Source organism: Staurois parvus, unplaced genomic scaffold (assembly GCF_062004578.1).
Source record: "Staurois parvus isolate SC_StPar_1 unplaced genomic scaffold, SC_StPar_1.0 ptg000068l, whole genome shotgun sequence".
Classification (NCBI taxonomy): Eukaryota; Metazoa; Chordata; class Amphibia; order Anura; family Ranidae; genus Staurois; species Staurois parvus.
Window position 1 is genome coordinate 10,695,046 of NW_028317864.1, and position 27,996 is coordinate 10,723,041.

At 42.3% G+C, this 27,996-nt stretch overlaps 1 protein-coding gene and 1 long non-coding RNA gene across 2 annotated transcripts in view; one reads left to right on the plus strand and one right to left on the minus strand.

The window, feature by feature from the left end:
* PHF8 (PHD finger protein 8) overlaps positions 1-27,989 on the plus strand; it is a 54,316-nt gene extending 26,327 nt beyond the window's left edge. The window contains exons 12-22 of the mRNA XM_089669160.1: positions 381-470; positions 549-791; positions 5,532-5,644; positions 8,483-8,673; positions 10,905-10,990; positions 11,068-11,195; positions 12,135-12,484; positions 12,941-13,036; positions 17,596-17,705; positions 18,239-18,521; positions 20,413-27,989. Coding sequence (XP_089525286.1) covers positions 381-470; positions 549-791; positions 5,532-5,644; positions 8,483-8,673; positions 10,905-10,990; positions 11,068-11,195; positions 12,135-12,484; positions 12,941-13,036; positions 17,596-17,705; positions 18,239-18,521; positions 20,413-20,504 — 1,782 coding nt within the window. The 3' untranslated portion in view covers positions 20,505-27,989. The remainder of the gene's footprint in view (positions 1-380; positions 471-548; positions 792-5,531; positions 5,645-8,482; positions 8,674-10,904; positions 10,991-11,067; positions 11,196-12,134; positions 12,485-12,940; positions 13,037-17,595; positions 17,706-18,238; positions 18,522-20,412) is intronic.
* LOC149469561 (uncharacterized) overlaps positions 1-27,996 on the minus strand; it is a 64,790-nt gene that overhangs the window by 12,655 nt on the left and 24,139 nt on the right. The window lies entirely within an intron of this gene.

Here is a 27,996-nt window from a genome sequence, read left to right on the forward strand (position 1 = left end):
ATGCAGTTACTAGGCTGAATAATTTCTATTTCACTTAGATTTGCAAGTCACCCTTTATTTTGTTTCAATGAAGAAATAAGGTGATTTCTCGATTTAGCAGATAAAAAACTTTTACTTTTTTTGAAAATTTCTTTGCAATATGAATACTATGATGTATAGTATATCACCAAGAGTAAATATCTCACAGCCATTGCATTATACAGTGCTTTAGTATTTGAGTTTTGTGTTGAACTGTGTTCTTTGCATCCCACCTGCAGTCATTCTGTTGTAGCCCTTTTCTATTATGCAGTTCTGGCACTTTGCTTCTCCTTGCTGTTAGATACTGTTGTGTTTAACTCTGGTGTACTAGCATTTTTTATTATCTGCGTTTTGGTTATCAGGCATTAATGGATCACGAGGAGGAAATCCCAGAGACCATAGTTACTTCTCAGCTCATTAAGGATCTTGATCGAGAAATCCGGCTAATGGAGGTAAGTTGCCCAATATTTAGGGTTCATAAGGTGTACATATTTAGTATATGTTGCTTGAGATTTTGTGCTTTCTATCAGGATATATTTCATCAAAACATTGAGAAGACTGGCAATCTTTTGGGTATGACGAGAAGCCCCATGACAAGCACTTCCTCTCCCGTGAAAATGTCTCTGCTGGCCAAGGGTCCTAAGAAAAAGGGGGTCAAGACCAAAGATTTTGTCAAAAAAGGTGGAAGATGGGGCAAAGATGGGCAGGACGATGACTCGGAGCTTGCTGATATTCAAAATCCGAGGAAGGTCTTTGTTCACAAGAAAGAAATGGTGGGATTTCCATAAGATTGCTATATGATCCTTAGCAAATATTATTGTATTTTTTGTGTAATAGTGTTTTGTTTTTTTTTTTCAACTTGACAACGTTTAACCTTCCTAGCGGTAATCCCGAGTGTGGCTCGGGGTTAATTTACAGTACCAAAAGGGGTAACCCCGAGCCACACTCAGGATTACACTGTAGTGCTTGTCCTGCGATTCCCCCGATCCTTACCTTGTCCTGCGATCCCCTGATGTCCTCTGGCTGATGCCGGCATCCGTCTTCAAGGTTCCCTTCCCTGCGAACGTCATTATGCAGGGGGGCCGAACCGGTGGGAGATTCAAAAAAGTAAAAAATATGACATACACATAATACATTGTAATCTGTTAGTATTACATTACTGTATCAAACCATTTCACCTAAATTTTGTCCAGTGCTATGCCTGCACGTTTACTGTGCTTTCTGCCTGGAAACTTGAGAATCATGGTGTCCAAAAAGCGTCACTTTTTTAGGTCAAAATCGGTTTTAGACCGGCTAGAAAACAGCGATCATGAATTAGAATCACTTGCAGAATTGAGTGATAATGATGGGGAAATTTGTCATCGGACACTGAAAACGATTCTGCGACTGAGCTCAGTAATGTGCGAACTTGGTGCTCTGTTTTTGGTTTGATTACATTACTGAATTAATTTATTGTTATACCTATTTTTTATAATTATTTATTATATTATAATTTATGATTTCGTGTTTCAAACTTTATCATACCCGGGATGTTTACTAGACTCTTGTTTGGACAGATTTAAGTGAGTTATTCCTAAGAATTACAGGCCTACAAAATAAAACAACAAATTTCCATGCAAAACAATGTACCGCTTGGGCATTCAAAAATATTGATTAGTTAGACCGCCATGGAGGTTAAAGAACATCTAGGGGCACTAAGTAAAATTTATGCAAGCCAAGGAAGATTGTGTTTTTGTGTGTGTGTAACATAGAGAGCCTACTGATTCTATAAAATACAGTTTTATATTAAGGAGAACTTCTGTTCTACTGAATTACATAAGTTGTCTTTCCCTATCCGTGTCGCCCACCTAATAATTACCTTCAGCCCTATTCTGGAGATCTTTGCTGTCTGGCACTGCACTGCCTTTGCACAAAAAAAATCATGGCTGGGCCCTGCACTGTGGCTTCATTTATTCCTGTGCCTGGGTAGGGCCACGCATTGACATTCAGGGCAAAGCTGAAAATATGTATTCTAGCATGTGAGTACTTTTTGTGTTTTGAGGAACAACTTCACCAAATTTTTTTTAAGGCTTTTTTATGGTTATGTGCTTAAAGTGTTACTACACTCACAACAGTAAAATCAGTCTGTATATGCAGTAAAGCATACTTTGATATACTCACTGTGGAACCTAAGGGGTTAATCCTCTGTATTGTGTAAAAAGGCTGTTTGATCCTGACTTCTGATCCTCCCCTTCATCATGTCCCCCTCTTATCACCTGATAAGACTTATCGTGGGGAGACATTGCACAAGCTCAGTTTGGTGTGTATTGCTAGAGAGTTTTGTTTTTATTTTTTGGCAGAGTGCATGTGATAAGCACAGGGCCAATCAGCACTGTCCAGACAGAGGTCAGAGGTTCTGCATACTCCTAGAGCAGAATGAAAACTCCTCCTACAGGCTTTAACCAGTGCTCTGCTGAACACTGATACAAGTCACAAGACTGCTCTAACCGCTGATGAGAAAAGGTAGGAGACCAGATAGTGAATGCAGGGTCCGGGGGAGACCGGGTAGAGTGAATGCAGGGTCCGGGGGTGACCTAGTAGAGTGAATGCAGGGTCCGGGGGGGACCGGGTAGAGTGAATGCAGGGTCCGGGGGGGACCGGGTAGAGTGAATGCAGTGTCCGGGGGAGACCGGGTAGAGTGAATGCAGTGTCCGGGGGAGACCGGGTAGAGTGAATGCAGTGTCCGGGGGAGACCGGGTAAAGTGAATGCAGGGTCCGGGGGAGACCGGGTAGAGTGAATGCAGGGTCCGGGGGAGACCGGGTAGAGTGAATGCAGGGTCCGGGGGGGACCGAGTAGAGTGAATGCAGGGTCCGGGGGGGACCGGGTAGAGTGAATGCAGGGTCTGAGGGGGACCGGGTAGAGTGAATGCAGGGTCCGGGGGAGACCGGGTAGAGTGAATGCAGGGTCCGGGGGAGACCGGGTAAAGTGAATGCAGGGTCCGGGGGAGACCGGGTAGAGTGAATGCAGGGTCCAGGGAGACCGGGTAGAGTGAATGCAGGGTCCAGGGAGACCGGGTAGAGTGAATGCGGGGTCTGAGGGGGACCGGGTAGAGTGAATGCGGGGTCCGGGGGAGACCGGGTAGAGTGAATGCGGGGTCCGGGGGAGACCGGGTAGAGTGAATGCGGGGTCCGGGGGAGACCGGGTAGAGTGAATGCAGGGTCCGGGGGAGACCGGGTAGAGTGAATGCAGGGTCCGGGGGAGACCGGGTAGAGTGAATGCAGGGTCCGGGGGAGACCGGGTAGAGTGAATGCAGGGTCCGGGGGAGATCGGGTAGAGTGAATGCAGGGTCCGGGGGAGACCGGGTAGAGTGAATGCAGGGTCCGGGGGAGACCGGGTAGAGTGAATGCAGGGTCCGGGGGAGACCGGGTAGAGTGAATGCAGGGTCCGGGGGAGACCGAGTAGAGTGAATGCAGGGTCCGGGGGAGACCGGATATAGGGCATGCAGGGTCCTGGGTTTAGTAACACTTTAACATACTTATTAGTCTTCCTGTGCTTCCAAGAGAGATTGTTGACGGCAAATGCTGAATCATTTCTTTCTAAATACTGTTGGCATGTGTGAGAATGGGACAGGCCTGGGTCATGTATACTTGTATCAGTAAGAAGACTTTTTTGGGCAGAGCTGGCAATCATTGGCCTACAGAATAATAGATTCAATATTATATAAAGCCAAAAGATTTTACAAAGTTTGTAGCCTGACCTACTGAAGCTTTGGCAGAATAAAAAAACAATCTTGAGCCTTGCTCCTGTCAGGACGGGATTTTGGTAATCGCCATAGTCCATTTTGAGAATAGTTTCCTGAAAGAGTAGGAATTGGGTGCTGAAATATGATCACAATAAGCAATAAAATGAGCAATCTGCTGGTTGAAGGTTCAGTTCTGTATCAACAGTGGATAGTCGATTTGTTATTGTAGCAGTTGCTTTCACGTGTAATTGTGGTCAGCAGTCACTTAAGAAATAGTATTTGAAAGCTAGAGCTGCTTGCATTGTGTGAATCCCCCCCAGCCTCCCTTGCCACAGAGTTATTTAAAGGATAAGTTCACCTTTTTTGTTCATTTCTTTTTTTCCCCTGAATTCCAGCACATCTATGTACCAATATAGTGTATGTGAACTTTACAAAACCCAGAACACAATTCTCCTGCTTTCAATACTACAGCTCCATCCACATAGCCTGCCATCTGTTCACACTGTGCCAAATGAATGATCTATTCAAGGTGAAAGTTAAGGTAGAAAAATAAAAAATCAATGTCTGTGTATTTAGTGAGAACAGTGATCACTGATTGATTGCTTTTCATGTAATATTCGTGCACCTGGAAGTGGGTGGGAGGGTAGATGATGTGAGGGGTGCTAAAGAGGTCAGCTGATCAACTCCTTCCTGTGTCATGACCTGAAGGCTCTGCAGGAAAAAAGGCAGAAGTAATGGAGACGCTTTGGACAGCCATCTGGACACTGACATTAAGGTGGGTAGAAAAAATGGAAAGCTTTTGAATTTCTGCAGAAGAAGTACACTAATGCTATATTGGTACATAGAGGAGCTGGAATTTAGAAAAAACAAAATGTGAAGGTGAACTTATTTAAGGTGAGTCTGTAGTAATTCCATATAGCCACATAGTATACGACAGTTGCACAAAAGAACAGCAATGTACGCTATAGAGACAATCTGGTTTTATTGGTGGTCTTTTGTGCACCCATAGTGCTCCACAAATTGCCTGTATTGAGTGTAGACAATCCTATTTGCCTCTCGTGCAAGATTGAAAATGCACCAAACATTGCAACAACCTTGTATTCCAGTGTGCAGTGTTGTGTTTTTATAGAAACAGAATCTGCCACGTAGCCGTAAAATGTCCATTCCTAGAGTTTCATAACTAGAAAACTAGTGTTACCTTAAACAGTTCATGCTAACAATGGTGGGCCGGATGGTAAAAGCACTATTAAACAGGCATGAAACAGCTGGCCAGAAAAGCAGCTACTTGTTGTTTTGGCACAAGTTTTATGTAAAGGTATGGTACTTTACTGAATTTGCTGCCACTCATTAATTTGAAGTACTCTTCACTAATACAATGTCTAAAGTATAATTTTGGGCTAACTAATCTTAAAACTGTTCCCACCCCCTTCTACCACCAGTACTAACTAACCTGTAGAAGAAAGATGCATATACTATTGGCAGTCTGTTGTCTGCACTCCCTCTTCTCCCCTGCAGCCACTGCCAGCTGACACTTTGACCAGAGTGCCCTTAGTATAGGTGGTGGGGGGGGGGGGGCAGTTTTAAGATTAGTGATAGCCTGGAATTCCACTTTCATTCATTTGTGCTGTAGCCCTATAAGCCACCTAGATCTCTGATGAACTGGCTTCTGTAGTCTATTTGATATCAAATCCTTCCCCAACACCTACGGAGAGTAATATTAAATACATATTGAAATGTGTGTGTGCGCTCCACCATTTTCCCCCAAACCCATTTGCGTGTCTTTTAATCCAGATGGATGACGATATTTTGGATGATATTGAGGAGAAGCCTGATGGCAGTCTACTGGATTCTGAATTGGCAGACAGTAAACTGCGTTTAGTTTTGGCCAATGGTACAAATCTAAGGTGAGTGATCTTTTATTTTTTTGTTGAAGATTAATTCCACTTAAAGTCAAGAATGTAATTTTAGTTACAAAAAAAGACCAGAGATTTTGTCTGTCCTGAAAGAGGCTGACTGGGAAAAAGATAAACATTGCGCACTTAAGCCTAGTACACACGGTCAGAAAATTGTACGAAAAATACCGCCTTCGAAGCGATTGGCATGATAATCTGATCATTCGTACACAGCTTTCGTCCAAAATTAATTGAAGGGACAAGCACGGAAATGTTTCTCGTACGATACCCATTTAATTTAATCAGTACGGTTTGCGTCTGAAAATACAATACAAATAGATTGCATAACTTCCAAATTTTTATTGTCGTATAAGAATTTTCTTACCTTCAGTAACCTCTTCATTTTCTCTGATACTAGCATGCAAAAAACAAAAAAAACACACGATCATTCGTCCAATATTATCATCACGTGTACTGGGCATTAGAGTGCATTTTCAGTGATTTCAAAGCACAGTGCTTATCTATTTCTTTAGAGAAGATGAAGGTTGTTGGAAGTATCAGCCTTTATCTGAGGTCAGCTGTGCTGAGACAGACTTATTGGCAAAGGGCGTTGCTGTCATAGTCACATGTTCGGATTTGAGTGTTAATGGTAGCACTGCACTTTCTTTGCACACCACAAATCAAACAAAAGCTTATGGAAGTCCTGCATTTTAGCAGTTTCCTTTTATTTCTGTAGTGATACAATGTCATGTATGACCTTTCGTACATTATTCAGAAAACATATAACTGTAGACTCCTGCAGTTCACTTCATATACATCAATCCCAAAGTACTCACTCTCCTGACCCACCAATCCAAACTGCTACGCTTTATTTCCAGAACTGTAGCAAAACTTGGGTGGTGTTGTCATCATAGCATTCCATATGCCAATTAAGCATCACCAATCTAAGGCACGCCATAGACAAGTCGAAAACTAAATGTTCTGTCGATTGAAAAACAAAAATAGCGCATACGATTGTGCCATCATTTTTGTTTAATTTTTCTAAACAAAATCTAGCATGTTAGGTCAGGCACTTTCGTTTGCGACACGCAAATCATGTGTCGCAGCTGGCACACTAATAATGCAAAAAACAAATGACCCAAGAATTTATGTTCAGTTTACAACATTTCTATGGCCTGCTTAAAGGGATACTAAAGCTAAAAACATTTTTTACCTGAATGAATTCCTTGTATTAAAGTATGAAACGTTTTCTGTTTCTCTGCCTCCGGTTCCATGTGTGAGAGAAGTGAGAGAAGAAATAGATAAAGCGCTGTGCACGACTGCATCTTTTCTCCCCTCCACACAGCACTCGAGCAGCAACAGGAGCCATTGGTGACTGCTGCTGTCAATCAAATGCAATGAGGAGGAAGTGCAGGCGGAGCCAAGTCCCATTGTGTAAGTCTATGGAGCGCATCTCCATAGACAACACAGCTCGGGAACACGTAGACACTGTGTGCCTCCAAAGCAAACAGCTTGCTATGGGGAAACATGAAGAAGAGGAGAAGCAAAGATTACCGGCGGGGTACCCGAGAAGAGCAGGATCTGTGCTGCCCTGTGCAATACCACTGCACAGAGCAGGCGAGTATAACATGATTGTTTAATTAAAAAAAAATAGTTGACTTTAGTAACAGTTTAAGTATATTTCTGCCTTATTAACCACTTGCCTACCGGGCACTTATACCCTGTTCCTGCCCAGGCCAATTTTCAGCTTTCAGCGCTGTTGCACTTTGAATGACAGTTGCGCATTCATGCAACACTGTACCCATATGAAATTTTTATCATTTTTTTCACACAAATAGAGCTTTCTTTTGATGGTATTTAATCACCGCTGAGCTTTTTATTTTTTGCTAAATAAAACAAAAAACACCTGAAACTTTTGGAAAAAAAAAAAAACCGCACTTTTTCTTCATTTCTGTTATAAACGTTTGCAAATAAATAACATTTCTTCAGAAATTTAGGTCAAAATGTATTCTGCTACATTTCTTTGGTGAAAATAATATAATTTGTATTTTTTCAAATGTTTCTATTTTTTTTTTTTTATTACATTTTTTCTTTTTTTTACCATTTTATTTTTTAACATACTGTGACCAAAGCAATACAATGTTACCATAGTAACATTGAACAACTCTGGGCAAGTGATCAGGATTTTTTTTTAACACATTATGATTGCTAATACCAATGTATTTCATTGATGTATGCTATCATTAGTACTGATTGAAACAGATTCATTCAGTCTTTTGTTGTTATTAGCTGTGATTGGGTAAAGCTGATCACATGATAAAGATGGGCTGTGATTGGCCCTGTCTGTATCATGTGACTGCCTTGACCAGTCACAGCTAACAACATAATGGTATACAATGGATGGCAGGACAGGAAGCCATCTATTGTATACAATTGACATGTGATCTGCTGTGATTGGTCACAGCAGTCACATGACACTGGCAACGGGCCTATGTAGTGATATGTCATTCGGGCCACAGCCGGTGACAGATTGCACGGTCGCGTGATCAGTTAGTTTTGACAGGACGTCATATGACGCCCAGTCACGAGGGAGAGTGTCCCGCCTGGCTGTCAATCTGCTATAGGCCAGGAGGGAAGGTGTTAAACAGTTTTTGTAGCTGCTGACTTTTATTTTTTGACAGGCGAGTGGAACTCCACTTTAAAGTGAAAATATATGCAAAACTTACATTTTCTTGAAACGTCAGCATCATTTGGCACATTTATATGATGGCAGAATAGTATATGTTGGAATGTCATTTATTGCTTTGTTAGTTTTTGGAACATTTTTTTTTTTTCTCCCTTTCTCTGCAGTGGTAAAAAGGTTTGTGTAAGAGCTGGAGGTAGGTCCCAAGCCTTTGCCAGTAAAAAAACAAAAAGTGAACCAGTGGATCCCGATCTGTCATCTGGTGAACCTTTTCTGATGGACTCGGAGGACGACTTGCAGATTGATGAGACGCCACGAAAGGAGCGAAAGCTTATCCCCCCGAAAAGGAAGCTGCATAGTATGAACTTATGAAATGCTTTCTCTAGATAAGACATCATTATTACACTGTTTTCATGTTTATTAATACTAAAGTATAATAGAGTACCTCCTAAATACTTGGCCAGATCGAAGTGTCCCTACAATGTGAGTTCATGATCTTCTATGGAGGGTTAATACAGGGCAGATAAATAATTTCTGTGACCATATATTTTTGTCAAGGCAGTGCATAGAATGTATGCTTATGCTGGTGAATATTGTAGCTCGGCTTGTCACAGCCAAGGGTGGGAGAATATCTCTAGAATAGCAGTAAGCAGGTGTGAGTTTGCTTCCTGCCCACTTTACATCTTTAGTATGGATATTCTCTTCATGATGACTCTATGTAGATGAATATACAGGCTGCCATTACAGAACTTCTGAGTCATTGAATCGGAGAATGGGCAGATTTAAAGCCCTAATTTTCCTCATCTGTATTGTCCGTGAGTATTGAAGCCGCTGAGCAAGCATGATGAGAAGACAGCTGGCATTTTCAGATGATCAGTAAAAGTGGCCATCATATTTCTCTCAGTACTTGTTTCCTTTACAGAATCTTCTCTCCCTCCAAGACTCCACACTATCTTTCTGACAGTCCAAGTTATTCAGAGCAGCATTTTCCTTTTCTTCAGGTTTGGTATTCAGACAGGTTGTAGAAAAGCCCTTGCTCCTTAAAGATATGCTCATTGACTGTAGACTCTCCGTATACCCTGTTGCTATAAAAAAAGAAATGTAAACTGTAGGACAGCACATTTGTAAAGTGGGACCGTACTGTCCTCCCCTCCAGTGATATAACACTCACGAGCTTCCTCACATTTTAAACTGCCTGTATAGGTCAGTGTAGCTCCCACAAATGTGCAGAGAATTCATTCATCCCGACACCTGACATAAGCTGGGATTGTACACTGAGCTGTGCATACACAGATCAGTGTACAGTTTAAGAAGTTTGTGGGGAGAAAGGTAAGAGATATACTATGTCTTTTCTGAAATACAAACAAATCTTCCCTCTCACACATCTTTTGTTGTACGCTAAAATGCTGCTTTAAAAGGCTATGTTCACCTTTGGCACATTTTACATGTTACACCTGTATTTATGGTGTATATGTAACGTGTTCCAGCTGGTGCCCTGCTACCCCTTTCACCCCTTCCAATGTGACAGCGGGTGGAGGTTGCTCTCCCCACTCCTGGTGTCACATTTTAAAAATTGCGTAGCTATTCAGGGCTCCGCAGGAACCTGCGAATGAATAAACTACTGTCTGCCACTGCAGTAGACGGCTTGTAGTACTCAATGGACTGCAAGGGCACTGATGAGCATCCTCCATAGTCCATTCATTCTTCCTTCTGATTTATAACTGAAAGCCTACACATGGGTACAAGCATATAGCTGGAGGGAGAGTGTTCAGGAGCCTGTTATTACACCGGCGATCTGCTAATCGCAGGTGCAATGCTCTGCAGGATGTTGTAGGAAAAAATAATAAATGCACCTTTTTTTTTTTCTTTTTTTTTTTTCCCCAGAAAGGTAAATGTTTGTCTTCTAATACAGACTATAATTGCTCTCTGTAGAGCTAAAAACCATTCCTAGGATCTTCAGTATCTGACCTTTTCCTGGTGATTTTATATGCCTGTGTCTCCCTGCTACACACTCTGTCCCTGAAGGGACACACTAGTAATGGAGTGGTAGGGTGAACTAATGTGCCCAGTGGGAAGGCACAGGCATCTGATGAACACTAACATTTTTGTATACTGAAGAACCTAGTGGTGGCGCTAACTCTGGAACAGAGTGACGTTTGGCTGCAACAGAGGTGGGAATTTAACAATTTTCCAAGGAAGTGTGGGAGCCCGCTAGTAGGTGTGCAGACCCAGGAACTCCTACGTTGAGATCTCTCTGTTAGAGTCCCTGATAGATACTAGAAATGGCCAAGAGGTTTTAATTCTCTTAAAATATATATTAAAAAAATGAAATGACAATTTTAAGTGGTTTGACCCTTTGGGGCAGATTTACTAAAACTGGAGCACTCTGAATCTGGTGCAGCTGTGCATGGTGGCCAATCAGCTTCTAACCTCAGCTTGTTCAATTAAGCTTTGATAATAAAACCTGGAAGATGATTGATTTCTAGGCAGAAATGAGCCTGATTTTGCACTCTCCAGCTTTAGTAAATAAACCCCTTTGTATTTGCCCAGTTAATCTTAATTCTTTTTTCACTTCAATGCTTTCTCTAGAATTCCCACGTAAGCTTCCACGTGCAAAGCCATGCACAGACCCTAACAGAGTGAGAGAACCAGGAGAGCTGGAGTTTGATGTAGAGGTTGGTGAAATACATTTGAAATCTAATTTATGGCATGTAAAAATCACATCACACTAAACAATCTGTGCCTCTAACAGGAAGACTACACCACAGATGAAGAAATGGGAGAAGCTGATGGAGACCAACTTGGAGCTAGCAGTGGGGGTATATTGGACCTTCTTAAAGCCAGCAGACAGGTTGGAGGCCCAGAATACTCTGAAATAGAGTAAGTGAAGAGAATTGGGTTTCCTTAATAATCTGTGCATTCTTTCTGAATATATGAACTCTTAACTGGACATTGTTACGTTTCCTAAGGCAGTGTGCATCATAATTTTCATGGTGTGTGTGCCTGTTTTTTTTTTGTTTTTGGTTTTTTTTATGTTTTTTTCAAAATGAAATACGGTCTCTGCCTTTTTTTTTTATACTTTACTGCATCTCAGCATTGCTTTTCTACCAGCCTCTTTGCAGCCACATCCTTTCTTCATGCACTCTAGCATAGGCTCCACCCATGTCCTCTGGGAAATTGCCTTGCAGGAAATTTTGATCGTTTGGGTTGCCCACAGCTCTCACTTCTTTCTTCTGACCTCCACATCACTGCTATGTCTACAGTGGCACTGAGGTTAGCAGGTGGAGCCAGCGAGAACTGCAGGAGACCCAAGAGATCAACACTCCTGTGTCTTGATTTCCCGTAGAACACTGGATCTACAAATACTGTTCGGTTCACAAGTTTTCATAATCTGAACACTTACAGATTTTTACTAGTAACAAAAGTTTTATCTATTTTTGGTGACAGAATTGCTTTAAACCCATAAATGCGCCTTACTGAACACTTCTGGCTCAATGCAAAGCGAGAAGTGAATAACGCTCACAAATCTACCTGCTTTCCATCTGTAGTGCAAAAGCTGGCTATCAGACCAACAACAAGGAGTGTTTGTCTCATAGAGGTACGGCAGTAAGGAGGGGAAGGCACGTACTTTGATTTTATAGAGAGATCTAGTGGCTTTGTAGCCAACCAGATCACTTACATAGATGCCTTATAGGCCTAACTTCAAAATATTGGCTTAATATCATGCTGCTCAGCCCATGCTGATCTTTTTGTTCTGTACATTTTCCATTCGATTTCAGATAAATTGTTAATCAAACTTTAATTCCCTCTGTTTTACAGTGAAGCACCTGCTTCTCCAAGCACCCAGGAGGCCATTCAGGGTATGCTGTGCATGGCCAACCTTCAAGCCTCTTCCTCCTGCACTCCTGCTAGCCTTCAGGCTTGGTGGGCAGCTGGACAAGAGAGTGGTGCTGCATCTGGTATACCACAAAGTGGTAGTAAGGCTGCAGGAGGCAACAAGTCTGGAAGTAATGGTACTAGTGGAAGCGGTGGGAACAGTAAAGTGATTCTGAGACCAGGAAAGAGGCCGGTTAGAAGGCCTGCACACCGTAGTATGGACAGTGAAGATGATGACGATAGTAATGATGAGCAGGAAACACTGGGAGCCTGTTTCAAAGATTCAGAGTATAGTGAGTATGCTTACTTTAATATATGGTTGTACTGTTATTTATGCGTATCCATGAAATTTAGGGATTCTGCCATGAGAAGAGAAGTGTATACGGGTGAGTGTTAGTTTCTTTTCTGCCATGCAGATGCTTTGGATTTAATGCTTTTTAAATGTGTGACCTAAAAACTCCTCAGTACACAACCAAGAATTTATCAGCTGCAGGGAGATCCCAGATGGTAGGTGACCAAGTGGCATCCTAGAACTAGAACAAGGTCCACATATGCACAGATCTGTTTCCTTGAAAGACATTGCACTCTACTGTGTATATGTCAGAATCAGTTCTCACTCTTATCAGTCCAGCGCTATCACACTCCCATTAGACATGACATTAAAATGTCTCGTTCTGTTGTTCATTATTGACTTTGAACTTTTTTCCACCTATGCCAGTCATAGATCTTTTTCCTGTTTTGTATTACAGTTTACCCATCTCTGGAATCTGATGATGATGACCCAGCACTAAGATCACGTCCCAAAAAAAAGAAACAGACTGATGATGCTCCATGGAATCCAAAGGGTACAATAATGTTCACCTTCTTTTATATTTCAATCTGTTAAAGTTTTTCAAGCAATACAAAGCAAATGCTCAATAAATGTTGCGGTTACAAAAAGAACAAGGAACTTGCATAGTTACCGTATTTTCCGGCGTATAAGACGACCCCCTACTTTTCCTGTTAAAATGTAGTGTTTGGGCTATACTCGCCGTATAAGACTACCCCTCTTCCAATGCACACCAGTGGGAAGAATCGTTCCCCATCATTGGTGTCAGTGGGAAGAATCGTGTCCCATCATTGGTATTAGTGGGAGGAATAGTGCCCCAGCATTGGTGTCAGTGGGAGGAATAGTGCCCCATCATTGGTATCAGTGGGAGGAATAGTGTCCCATCATTGGTATCAGTGGAAGGAATAGTGCCCCAACATTGGTATCAGTGGGAGGAATAGTGTCCCATCATTGGTGTCAGTGGGAGGAACAGTGTCCCAACATTGGGGTCAGTGGGGGGTGGAATAGTGCCCCATCATTGGTGTCAGTGGGGGGTGGAATAGTGCCCCATCATTGGTGTCAGTGGGGGGTGGAATAGTGCCCCATCGTTGGTGTCAGTGGGGGGTGGAATAGTGCCCCATCGTTGGTGTCAGTGGGGGGTGGAATAGTGCCCCATTGTTGTTGTCAGTGGGGGGGGAGGAATAGTGCCCCATCGTTGGTGTTATGGGGGGGAGGAATAGTGCCCCATCGTTGGTGTCAGTGGGAGGAATAATGCCCCATCATTGGTATCAGTGATACCAATGATGGGGCACTATTCCTCCCACTGACACCAATTACACTTGCTGACCCCTGTTCTAGTATGGTGCTGCTGCAGCCAGCGATATGATTTTCGCGGGGCCGCTCGGCTCCGCCTCCTCGCCGGTGATTGGCTGCCTGTGTGCCTTTCCTGAGCTACAGTTCTGGCGGCCAATCACCGGTGAGGAGGTGGAGCCGAGCAGCCGCGCAAACATCCAGTGGCCGAACCGAATGAAGGAGCAGCCGCGCTTCCTGGACCGGATCGTCGTGGGACCGGAGCCAGGTAAGAGACAGCAGCCCCTGCCCACCCCTGTACTTAGTGTCCCTTCCATTGGAAGGGGGGGGGGGGGCGGCGGCGGCACCGCGCCGCCCCCCTAAAAAGTGTCAGCATGCCGTATACCGGCGTATAAGACGACCCCCGACTTTAGAGAAGATTTTCAAGGGGTAAAAAGTCGTGTTATACGCCTGAAAATACGGTAGTCTGGCTGAAAAAAGACAAAAGTCCATCCAGTTCAACCATTAAAAAAAAAAAAGTTATAATCCTATACCCACAGTTGATCTTATAAGTGAACATTTCCTATAAGTAGAGAAGGGCATATTATGTAGTCATCAGTAACAATTCTTATTCCTATATAGCGCACCCTATGGAGTAGGTCAAACATCACAATAATAAAAGCACCCATCATATAGCATGTGCAAGGTATGAACCGGAACATTTAAAAGTCTAACAGGGCCATACTTATGATCATAAAGGTATAGGTGCCCCTATTCTCAAAAAGTGCCCCAAAGGCACCAATGAAAAACAATATCCACTAGGATAGAGTTGGATCAAATTCAACCGAAAAAAGGAGAGGTCAGAAAAAAAGGAAACTAATAAGAGGGTGTGCCAATAGCGGAAGAGATAAGGGGGCCTGTCCACTCTCTGTCCACAGGGAAGATGTAGTTAATTGAGGGGTCCCAGATATTGTGACATTTATTAAGATTGTAATGGAGGGTACTGGTAAGCTTATCATTCACCATAATCCAGTTAATTTCATGTTTAACATAATCTAAGTTCACCACAGCCATTTTCCAACAACGTGCTCACTTTTCTTTTATACTGTAATGTTTTTGGTGTAGTTTTCACCACAATCATTAGTTTTTTATGTATTTTGTAATTCTCAACATAATGAATTGGCACATAGTCGAACAGTGAAATAAAAAAGACTCAATATAATGAATGCTTCTCACAAATCATTAGGACACATTGGTATTACCAAATCACAATGCTCTTTTTAAACCCCAGCTTCAAACAAAGACCCCTGCACTGCATATTTTTAGTGACGTTATTGCACAGGGACCTCTCTAGATCCTCCCCTGGAGGTAGGCAGTCCACAGTGAGCAAAGAGCAGCACTGATTAATGTTTGATTTGTGTACTCATTACAGTGTCAGTGGTGGCCAATGATACCCTGCACTCAGGTCCTCTGTCTTCCTGGTAGAATGATAATTGATGATGATAATTTTGAATACTGATGATATCTTGTGATGAATTGGTAGGTCACAGATTCCGAGAGTAAGAGAATACTGGATAGGACTCTAGTTGGGCTTGCATTTAAAAAAGTAACTATGCGAATAAAAAATTAATTTTCAGGTTTTAAACTAGTAGTCGTCAGTCATAAATCTTAACGCTGGTGTAAGATTCCTGTAATTGAAGCAGCAGCTTTTCTCTAGCACATGCTAGTGTTTGTTTTTGTAATTCCTTTATTTATCCAAAAGTTGCATAGTACAACATATACAGGAGTAAAGCATAAAAGGGTACAAAGCCAAATATCAATATTGGTGGCTAGACAGCAGAGTCTGCTTAGAAATAAGGAGCATACTAAAATAAAACAAACTTCAAATAAGTTATCAGCCGACAAGACATGGACACCCTGTGGGAGGCGACAAATGGCACCTCCAGCCAACACATACAAACATGTAAATATGATTGCAACCAAATACGATGAGTAAAGGTAAAAAAATACTGGGGTTGCCCAAAGGGCCCAAGGACCAAAAGAAAATTTATAAAGAGTGTATCACCTAATAAGCAAAGTATACTGGCAAGGAAATGGCATAGAGTTGCAAATAATGCATCTCATAATTGTAGGGGGTAAGATGTGGTGGTGAGAAAAGAGCAGAAAGAGAAAAGTGGAGAGGATAAGAATGAGGCCAGCAGCCTCTAGAAGAAAGGGAGGACCTCAGAAAAGAACTGATGCCAGGTGCCTGCACGGCACTGAAAAGAGGCTCAAAAGAAATATGGAGAGTCCTGAAAGGCACAGTCTCTATCCTGAGGTCATGTGCTAGCAAGTCCCAGAGGGTTCAACTGGGTTGCGAGACCTCCTGCAAATATGAATCAGTGTAAACCTAATATTGCCATTGCCTCCAGGTGTCCCGAAAAGTCTCCTCCCGGTTATATACGGTAGCCATGAGGTCCTCCATGTCCCTGAGTTCATTGATTTTGGAGTACCATAGAGAACTCTAAGGAAGATTCACAGATCTCCAACACATAAGGATGCAAGCCTTTGCCACATTCAACAGCTGGATTGTGAATGAGGCTTTATATTTTTTTGATGGGCCGTTCTGTGAGGTGCAGCAGACCTGTCGTCTGGTTCCCCAATAAGTCATTTGTCAGATGTTTAGTGATGCTAGCCACCTCTTGCCAAGATGGTCTAATTTTTGGACAGTCCCAGAAAATGGATCATCGTGCCCCGGTCAGCATCACAATGCCAGCACAAGTCTGGGCACACTGTACCACCTAGTCAGAATCTTATAGCTGGTCTCTTGGACCTTTGTGGCAATAGAAGACTTCTGTGCAAAATGGAGAATTTTCTCCTTTTGTGAGTCAGTAAAATGCATAGTGAAATTGGATTCCCACATAGAAAGGAAGGTAGGGGTGAAATACTTACGATACTTTGGTCGGATCAAGGCAGCATAGATGATAGAGATGCATTGGGGGTGTTGGTTCCCGTCTGGGGCAAATACTCTCTAGTTCCGTGGGTTGTCGAGAAATCCCCAGAAGACAGGAACATTGACAGAAAATGCCTAAGCTGTAGGCTATTCCAGAAGCCCAGAGGTGGGTCCGAGGCATTGGTAAGGACACACGAGGAGAGTTTTCCATCAGCCCCCAGGAACTCCCAAAGGAGACAACCACCCGACAACAGACCTTGAAATTGTGGGCTGTGAGAGCCCAGCTGGAACTCCAGGTTCCTCTAGATGGGGACCATAGGGGAATGGCAGCAGGGAAATTGAGGAGTTGTGAAGTGTCCATAGAGACCATCAAGGTGCTACCAAGTGTAGGGTGGTCAGTGAGGTCTTTCAGTAGCTGTGAGGTAATCACACGCCAGTTCTTCGCTGTGCTGCAGGAGTCCTCCCGTTTCATTGTCACCCAGTACTTCAGGGAGACCAACTCCCCCCTGGCGTTTGGAAATGTGGAGGAGTTGGAGACAGGGTTTCTGATGGGATCATACAAACTCCCAAAACAGGGAATACACTAATTTATGCTAGTGTTTTTTATGTTTTCTGTGTGTGTGTCTGTGTTTTGTGTGTTTTTTTGGGGTTTTTTTTTAATTAATTTGCCCAGTTTTTTTTTTTTTTTTTTTCATTCTTTGGTCCATGCATAAGTGTTATTCTTTTTCTTTGATTTGATAAGAACATGCATGAAGGCAGGCAAACTATATTCCTAGCAATGCTGTGTCCCTCTGTAAACAATTTGAAAAATTGTTTGACATGCAGGTAATGATGACTTGTGACAGAAATTTAAGAAAATACTTTGTTCTTTTCAGCACGTGTCACTCCAACACTCCCAAAACAAGCCCGTCCAGTTCGAGAAGGAACTCGCGTGGCCTCAGTTGAGACAGGACTGGCTGTGGCAGCAGCAAGACTCTCTCAGCAGGTACAAGCTTTTATAGCCTAGTTAACTCATTTAGCAGTTTGGACATCCCTACATTGTGTGTGTGGGTGTATATATATAATATATATTATGTTAAAATAAATTCATAAAAAGTTCAGGGAATTTTTGTTTTTTTTCCTGATTGGAGTAAGGGGGTTCAAAAGGATTTTTTCCTATGCCAAACAGACTGAAGCCCTTTTAGGTCCCATTCACAATATGGCATTGCGTTACATGCTGCGGGGTATTGCAAGCGCATGGACAAAATTTGTACATCATGTACTATCTTTTTTTTTTTTTTTTTTCTTATGTACATTTGGTGAATTGCCAGCCCTTTAATTTCAATGGGCTGCCTTAATACATTGCACGTTAGCATGCAAAAACAACACAGTTCATCAGTATGCCAAGGTATGAATGGGCTCTTGGGGTTTTGTGGGCAGTTAAAAAGTTCTGAAAATGTTGTTGTATTTCAGCCAAGGGCTAAAAACTAACCGTTGCATTTGTCTCTACTCCTATCTTCTCACTTGTTTGTTCTTTAGGAGCAACAGAGATCTCAAAAGAAAAAAGTGACCAGCAAGAAAAAGCTTACAAGTGAACCAGAACCTCAGATTCTCCCATCTGAGCCAGAGCCGCCACCACCACCACCTCCTGAGCCCCAGATTGAGGTCTACTCTGGCAGCCTGGCTGACCATGAATACACAGCTGGGCCCAATATATTTGGCATGGCCCAGGTGAACCGTGGTACTACCCCGATGGCACCAGGTGTCTTCCTTTCTCACAGAAGGCTTTCTGCTACCTCTCCAACAAGTCAAGTAGTTCAGGGTATGAATTGAATTTTGTAGGAACTGACATTCCCTTTTAAAAGTCTTATTTGCAGTCTGAGTTTTTACTGTTTTGCTGTTAAGCAAGAGTTGCCTTTAGTGATAACTGTGTGCGGGAAATAACCAGATCCAGGAACATTAGCATATGCTTTAATGAAAACTTGCATTTTTCACACAAAAATCCTAGCTTGCAATCTTACCTATTAAACCTTTTGCTGTGACGAGCAGCCTCTATGCCCAATAGAAAGGTGTGTGTACAGTGAAGCTTAGCCATTGCCCAGCCTCAGAGAATGTTAAGATCTGTATATAACTTAAGGCTTGGGAACAGGGCCTTGCTCAACTTTTTTTCACCAGAAGAAATTTACATTTCCATATATACTCACCGGCCACTTTATTAGGTACACCTGTTAAAGTGCTTGGTAACACAAATTGCTAATCAGCCAATCACATGGCAGCAACTCATTTCATTTAGGCTTCTAGATGTGGTGAAGACGATTCGCTGAAGTTCAAACCGAGCATCAGAATGGGAAAGAAAGGGGATTTAAGTGACTTTGACCGTGGCATGGTTGTTGGTGCCAGGCGGGCTGGTCTGAGTGTTTCAAAAAGTGCTGATCTACTGGGCTTTTCATGCACAACCATCTCTAGGGGAATAGAGACTCATCAGAGCAGGCAATATTTTTCCAATCTTCTGTTGTCCAATTTTGGTGAGCCTGTGCGAATTTTAAGCTCTGTGTCCTGTTCTTAGCTGACAGGAGCTGCTGCTGTAGCCCATCTGCTTCAAGGTTGATTGTGTTGTGCGTTCAGAGATGGTATTCTGCATACCTTGGTTGTAACAAGTGATTATTTGAGCTACTGTTGCCTTTCTATCATTTCAAACCAGTCTGCCCATTCTCCTCTGACATCAACAAGCATTTTCATCCACACAACTGCCGTTTACTGGATTATTTCTCTTTCGGACCATTCTCTGTAAACCCTAGAGATTTTTGTGCGTGAAAATCCCAGTAGATCAGTTGCCATGTGATTTGGCTGATTAGCAATTTGTGTTACCAAGTAATTGAACAGCTGTACCTAATAAAGTGGCCAGTGAGTGTAAGGCTAGGTTCACATATGTGCGGGTGGTGCCGCTGCGGGTCTGCACGAAAATCCGTGCAGCTGCACCACCCGCACAGAGGAATGTGGACCCGCGGACGGGTGCCATTAGTTCTAATGGCACACTGCCTGCACTGGAAAACGCAACCGTACTGGGAACAGAGGTTCCCGTGCTGGCTGCGTTTTCAGAAGTGCAGGGACTTCTTCCCTGCATGTCACGTGGCACGGGAGTCCATTCAAATGAATGGGCTCTTGTGCCCTCACAAAACGTGGCCCGCACGGCCGCATATATGTGAACCGGGGTAACTGTCTGTGTATGTTTAATGAACCTATGGAATGTGAAATACTCCTGTTTGTGACAGGTATACTTTGAAACTTCAAGTTAACCTGGTCTGGTCTAAAAAGTGCCCAAGATAACAATACTAAAGTGCAGGCACGTAGTGGTGATTTCAAATACCTGCATCTTGGCCTTCAAGTTGAGCCCTGTATCCTAGTGGGGCCCCTGGGAGGGGTTTAAAAAAAGTGCGTTAATGCCACGTGCATTCGAGGGTTGATATGTACTAATGGCCAGAATAAATTAATATTCTGGTCAGTAGAATGCATTAATGCCAAATGTGTGTGGAAAAACGCAGCTTTTTCCACATTTTTTTTTTCTTCTGCTTTTCTCCTATAATGAGAAAAAGCACCCAAAGAATACAGTGTGCATGTGGCCTAAGACTATATATAAAAAAAGTATATTTCATCTGAATACACCAAGTTGTGATAAGGGGTTAACTGTACATTTTTTTTCTTCTTCTTCCAAGGAAAGCGACCCAAGAAAGGTTTAGCTACAGCTAAGCAGCGTCTCGGCAAGATCCTGAAGATTCACCGGAATGGAAAGCTTCTTCTGCTGTGACCTCCTTCCCCTTACACTCTTGATGCTGACCCTTTTTCTTGAGTGAATTAGTGGACTTTTAGGGTCGTTGTACAGAGAAAGCAGAGCTGGGATCCTAGCTGTGCTGAAGACTTATTTTTGTAAGAACTGCACACATAGACTTGACTTGTTTTACTGAGAATACAAACATAAAAGGCCGGCAGCAAAGAGAGCAAGATGGAAGAAAATTCACATGACACAAGATGATTTTCATCCTCTTCACCCTTTGCGTTGTCTCAAACTAGAAGTCTTTGAAACGCACAAGAGCGTTAAAAGGTGGCTAGAACAGGTGAACCTTCTGCTAACAGATGCCGTTGATATATATATATATATAAAAAATTATTTTTTTTTTAAACCTTGGACACAGCAAGCAATTTCATTGTTTAAAAAGCCTCCTTTAATTTCTTTGTTTCTCCCAGTCTGAGTTGTATTGATGGAATCTTCCATAAGATCCACAAGGAGAAGCTCCCACGTAAAGCACTTGTCTTGGCCTTCCGGGACCTTGGCCCATTTTTGGATGAGTGATAACCACATGTAATAGCACATTATTTTTTCGCTCATTTGTTGAACTGTTTCTACACTGCCTCATTCTTCCTGCCACAGTCTCCCAGCACAACCAAACCTACGATTTCTGGTACTGTGCTTAGTTTTGTATCACATCCAGAAATTGATCTGGAAGCTTTTTTTTCTTAGCACTTATGTTTAATGTATATGGCTGCCATGTACCTCTCAATTTGTGGCACATCAGTGATTAGGACTCAGCAGAAGGAATCAGACCTTCAGACCCCGCGAGTGAAAGTCTGGAAGCACTCTTCTATATTTACCATACCGGACAAAGGAAGATTAAAAAACACTCTTCATTACATTGACCTACTGGAGAATATTTGGCCTGGACACTATGAAGGCATCAGATGTGACTAATCTCCACCTTGCCCTCCCTGCCATGTATAAATATATATATGAACTTTTTTTTTTTCAGGAAACTAATGTATGGTTTGAAAGCAAATTTCTTCCAAGGGGATATATTGTTACAAAGAAGAAAAACAAACCACATCTGCTGAAAAGGGAAAAGTGTACATCATTATTGTTTAAGGCCTCGTTCACACAGGGTGTATCAATGCATATCCCGCATGAGGGCCTTGTTTACATGCACAAGGATGCACAGGTGTGTCCTTACAGCTGCTGCATCTCAATAGACATCAATGGGGCTGCCTGCTTGGGTATGCATGGAACACCTGTGCATCCCTGTACAATACAAATAATCACGGCCTCCAAGCGGGGATACACATTGTTAATTGCCATATGAGCAAGGCCTAATACAGTTATCTTCTTTTTTTTTTTTTTTTTTTATAGTCTGTTGGAACATTTTTGAACATACTATTTAGGGCCATTGCAATGCCAGAGAAATTAGAGAGACAGGCTAAATAGGGAGATCTCTGCATTGTAGTCCTTTTTTACTTTGCTCCAGCCTTAGTATTGGTTGCAGTTGAGTTTTATAGGCATAAGAAATTTGAGTAATGTTTTAAATTACTATTGAATATAGTGGATCTTTTAACAGGACTAGCACGTTGTCAGGGCCAGTTATATTAAATCTAGTAGCCTGTTCAATACATTTTTTCCACACTTTCATGTATGAAAGGGCCACAAATAAGGGATCTGTATTTTCAAAGAGTGTTAAAGGGTTAGAACTTCTGTCAGGGTTTTGTTTTCTTTGCCCCTGTTGGGGAGATTTCCACTCACTTCCTGTCTTTGCCAGTGACAACATTCCTTGAGATGGGAAGTGAGGGCACATTCCTCCAACAGAGGCTTAGATCCCCCAGGTTTAACCTAAGGTTCAAATCCATCACCACTCTTCTATTTCATTGATTACTGTCATGTAGTAATGGGAAGGTGACATAGGAGTAAGAACCTTACCAAGCTACCTATTCCCACACTATTCAATTAAACGTGCCACATTTTTTTGGATAATGTGGGAATATTCCCCCTGCATGTAGTGTATGCCACCCCTATGCTTCTATTGATGTAAATTGCATAGGAGGATACCCTGCCATGGCAAGTACGTGGGGGGGGGGCTGGTATTGTAGCAGGCTTTCCTATCTGGCAGGATGCCCTATTTTTACAAGGTGATGTAAGAGGTAACACCATTAACCCTTTAGTGTGGTAGGGAGTATGATTTGCCTTTGTGCCCCAATCTGCTGGTTTTTAATGCTAAGGTCATGCTTTTTTTAATTCATTTTAGCTATGCTGCCTATGCCAAGGTGGTGGAAATTTCCAATGGTCCATTATGCTCTGGCACTTAGTGGCCAATCCTGCCCCTTAATAAGGACTTTAAAGTGATATTAACCTCTTCACGACGAGCGTAACCAAATATGTGGTTTCTGAGCGGCTGGGCCTTTACGCCGTGCAATTGTGAACCATTTGTAAACAAAGATGTGCTGAGAGCGCGCGCCTTGCGCTCTTCCAGCACATGTGTTGGCGTCCTACGGAAAGGTTCCAATCTCTCCTTGCGATCTGGACCTTTACGATCACGTGATTGCCGTGACAACCAATCACGGCGGTCACGTGACCCTAAACCCCACCCCGCCTCCCGGTGTCATAAACCCCTTAAAGGGCCAGGAGGTGCCGGTGTGAAGGGGTTAAAGGTTCAGCGGTGTTGTTTTTCTATTTCTTCTTTTTTCTTTAATTAACAAATATGTCATACTTGCCTGCTCTGCACAATGCAGCCCCGATCCTCTTCTTTTTGGATCCCCCGCCTGTGCTCCTGGCTCCTCCCCCTTGACCAGTGCCCCCCGTAGCAAGCCACTCTAGAGCCCGGCTCTATGCGTCCTTGAGACAAACAGACCTGCGGCTCTGCCCTGCCCCTCGTTCTCTCCTCTTTGGCTCACTGGCTGTGATTGACAGCATTGGGAGCCATTGGCTCCCACTGCTCTCTCAGCCAATGAGGATAGGGAGTCCTGGAACAGATGAGGCTCTCGTGCACATTGCTGGACCACGATAGGGCTGAGGTAGGAACAGCACACAGGTTTGTTTTCCTCTTCATGCATAGAATGTATGAAGGTTAAAAACCTTCCGCTTTTACATCCACTTTAAAGTGTTACTAAACCCCGGACCCTGCATTCACTCTGTCAGGTCTCCCACAGTACACACAACATGGAGATGCAATTATTTTAGTAAAAATAAGTGCTTGCTTTACAATTTTTAACTGAGATGTTTGACTGTTCGGTGAAGTAATCCTTTAAGATGTGTGGTAGCGGTACATCAACAGCAAAGGCATCCAATTGAAAATTCTTTAAACGGTTATGGTGAAAGAAAAATGAAAAGCTGGGCTCTAGTACACCCATATCTAGGAGTGTCATAGCGATACACCAATAATGTACTTGATCAGAACAGCCATGGCTGCCATGAATTTGACAGCTACAGGAAAAGAGCTGCATTATTGTGCATGCGTCATGTGTTGCAGCACCAGCCTGCTGTGTGGGTGTTCTGTGTATATGACAACCCTTATTTACAGTACAGTGGAATGGCAACAATGCAGCACAATTCAATGTTTATCAGAGCACAAACCATCTATCTCCTCTAGTTATACAAACCAGAATGTATGGCATTTTCTTCCTGCCCACGGTACTGGTTTGAAGCCGTACACTGATCCGTTATTGCAGTGAATTTGTTGAGAACAGGTAAGTACTGTATGAAGTCTAATGGGGTTTGGTCCAAAGTAAGCACCTCCTAGGTGAGTAAACTATACTTCCCCCATCCCCCTAGCACCAGAACCTAAGACATTGGATATTTTTAAGTAGTAACCATTTACTATTAGAGATGAGGAACTTGCTGAGCCTCATACAGATGTTGACATATCAATTCCCCACTGCATTCACAGCAAACTGACATTTATAACTCATTTTAATCTGCAAGGCCCATCTGAAAGATGTGGGTTTCCCTCACATCCTGACCCAGAGTTAACTTGGGTTATATTTAATTGGACCATACATGTTACAATTTGATGCAGTCTCATTAGGGTTTTGATAATAAACAATGTAGTAAAAGGGCCTACCTGATGGATATGAAGTGTTTAGATAACCCCCCCGCTTAACATAATTACTTGTGAATCAATAGGAATTTGTACAATGACATTATAACACGTGTTCCAGCTTTACAGATCTTAATGGCTCTGCCATTAAAAATGATGGCAAAGTGTGTGTTTGGATCTTCTTTAAACTAGTTATGTTCCGTTAGAGTAAACTAAACTAGGTAAACTCGTTCTTTTCCGTTTCAGTACACATTCCCCAACAGGTGAACTGTAAAGAATATTGCTATAATGAGCTGGAGGTAACGTAGCACAGTTGTCGGGGAATGTGTACGCAGCAACTCGCTAATGTTTAAAGTTGAACTCCAGGCACAAAATAAATGCAGCCCTGTAATCATTAATACCTCAATAAATGTATTTTGTAAATGCGAGTAGAGTAATTACCTGAATTGGTCCTTGGTATCCGCTACGTGCAGTCGCTGTGCAGTAGAGCTGGAGTGAGAGGAAGAAGCAGCACAAGGAGCCAATCGGTTAAGATGCTGATAAGAAGAGAAAACTGAGAGACCAGTTTATCCCTGTGCTGCTTCTCCTTTCACTGTTTAGCCACAGGCCAGGATTTTCATTTTATTTTTGGCATAAGTTCTGCTTTAAGAACAAATACAGTACAGAATGCAACTGGTAGGGTTGCCATCTGCTCTGCATATAAACAGCATTACTGAGTGAAATCATGATTGACAGTGAGTGTCATTAGTTGTACATGTACAGCCCGCAACAAGACTATAGGTAATATCCAACTTCAACAAGTTCCGTGATCCAACTTTATTGAAGTTAGGAAATATGTGGACATGAGAGGGATAAATGACATATACAGGAGCAATGTGCAGAGTGCAGTAACCCATAATAACTGGATTAGCAGAGATATGCAGCAAGGGAAAGAAAAGCCAATAGCAATTCTCCTGATCCGTCAGTATTAACACCACTGTACTTTAACCCCTTGATTCTGATCGCACGCAAATATGCGGCCTCTCGGCGTCTGGGCCTTGACGCCGAGCAGCCACATATTTGCATGCAATTAAAAAATACATATGTGCTGAGAGCATGCGCCCTACGTGCTCCCAGCACATATGTCCGCTACTCCCAGAAAGGTCCCGATGTCCCCTTTCGATCGGGACTTTCTGATCATGTGATAGCGAATCACGGTGGTCACATGACCCTAAAACCCTGCCCCGGCTTTTTGAAACTCTTAAAGGGCTGGGAGGCGCCGGCGTCAAGCGGTTAAGTTTTTAAAAAAATGTAGCAATGCTAACAGTCACAATGATCTGATGTTCCCAGGATTGTATAGATTATCTGAGGGGGATAAATGACATGTGCAGGAAAGTGGCTACTGTCTGACCCCTTTAAAGTGGAACTAAACCATGGTAGTAAACTAAAAAAAAAAAAAAAAAAAAAAGTGGGCTTCCAAGTGGTTTAAGTCATAATGTACTAGTGTGCACCACATACTAGAACATTATGACAGACTTGCCTTACAATAAAGCCACAAACGGTGCTCTGCTCACCTCCACCATCCACCTTTTTTTCACTTTTTTTTTTTTTTTTTTTATTCCTATACACCACTTGATTGAGCCTGGGTATGGGAGCTTCTGAAACAAGAACTGATTTTGTTACTTGATGACAACCAGTCTGATTTTTGCTTTTGTTTATTTTTCAGCATAGCATGTGCTTTATACCATGAAACAATGCCATTTGTACTAAATTTTACTTTGATATATCGGGCTTTTGACAGTCAATCAGTTTGGCATTTAATAACTCTACTCCTATCAGCAGATATTACATCAAAGCACATCCATTGTATAAGGAGGGTGGTTGGGGAGGTAAAAGCAGTTCTTCATCAGTTAATATGTATGTTTTTTCTGTATTTGAAGTGTCATGTTTATATTCCTAGTTCTTTTGTGCCTGGAAGCTGCCTGACGCCAATGCAGTGCTAGCAGATTAGGCAATGGAAAAATTGGGTATGACAGGTTCACTATGATGTCTGTCTAGGTTTGGGGAAGTAATGAACTTTCATTGCTGTAGCATATCTCTAGATTAAAGATGGTCAATACAGTGCTAGCAGATTAGCCAATGGAAAAGTTGGGTATGACAGGTTCACTTGTCATGCTGTACCTCATTGTCACTGTGACACTACATTTTCACAATGTCTAACCTCTTAGCAGCTGTGATATATAGTAGACGGGGCTTGATTAGAACAGGAAGCATTTTTATCTCCTTTCCAAAATACTCCAAACCTTGACTGCAAAAGGTGAGGGAGTGCTTAGTTTTCCTTTTTACCTTCTTTAGAGTATGTAATGTTCTCCAAGCATAGATATGCAGGGTCTAGGGCAATAAATATATATATTCATAAGGAATACTCAGGCTTTGAAGGAGACACCCTAAGGTGCTTGTTCTTACCTTTAGTGCTTTAGTCGCTAAGTAATCTTTAGAAAAAAATTGATTTGCATTGGAGCTAAATACTCCCCCAAACTTTACAGCAGTCATTCTCAACTAGGGTTCCTTGAGCTGTGGCTAACTAACCTCCTCTGTCATGGTACCTGCATAGTTATGTCCCACACCACTTGACAGCCAACCACATGACTCTTAAGGGTGGCATTCTGACCACCACTGAAGAGGAACATTCTTCCCATTGACCACCACCAATGTATGGGGCATTTTCACAATGACCACCAATGAAATAACTGGTTCCCTGAGACCTAAAAATTATTGCAAAGGTTCCTTTGGGTAAAAAGGTTGGGAAAAGCTGCTTTACAGCCTTGTCAATGGTTGACGATGTACCAAACACTGTATTAACGAATGTTATGGGTAGTTTCACATGAGCCAGATACGCAAATCCTTTTTTTTTTTTTTTTTGGTCCCAGATGAAAGGGGGTGGCAGTTTTGTGGAAGGTAAGATGAGGTTACCTTGTGGTGTCTAGTACAAAACCTGAAGGTTAGTGTGTGCAAGCCCTGTGACACAAATAGAAGATCTTTATTTTGATAAAGTAGATGTGGTTGTTTTCCTGTACAATACTGTTATCATTTTTTTTTAACCGATGAGTTGCTCAGGAAGACTACAAAACACGCTCAGTAGAAGAAAACCGAATATTTTAACCAGCCAAGGGAAAGAGGTTTTTAGTGGTTTGTACAAGTTGTGTGTTTTTTGTGTTTTTTTTTTTTTTTTTTTCTTTTTTTTTTTTAAACAAAAAAAAACTTAAGAGGCACCATTGCAGATGTGTGAATTTATTTTTCACAGTGTTTGCGCATCAGCTTAATGAAGTCAGGCAGCTGTCTAAAGTATGTTTCCTATGTCCAGTTTTCTGTTAATGTAATTTATATATTTTTTTTAGAATGTCTTGGTTTTCTCTCCTGTAGCATTAAATTAATACAGCTGCCTGAATCTGCTATCACAATGCTCTG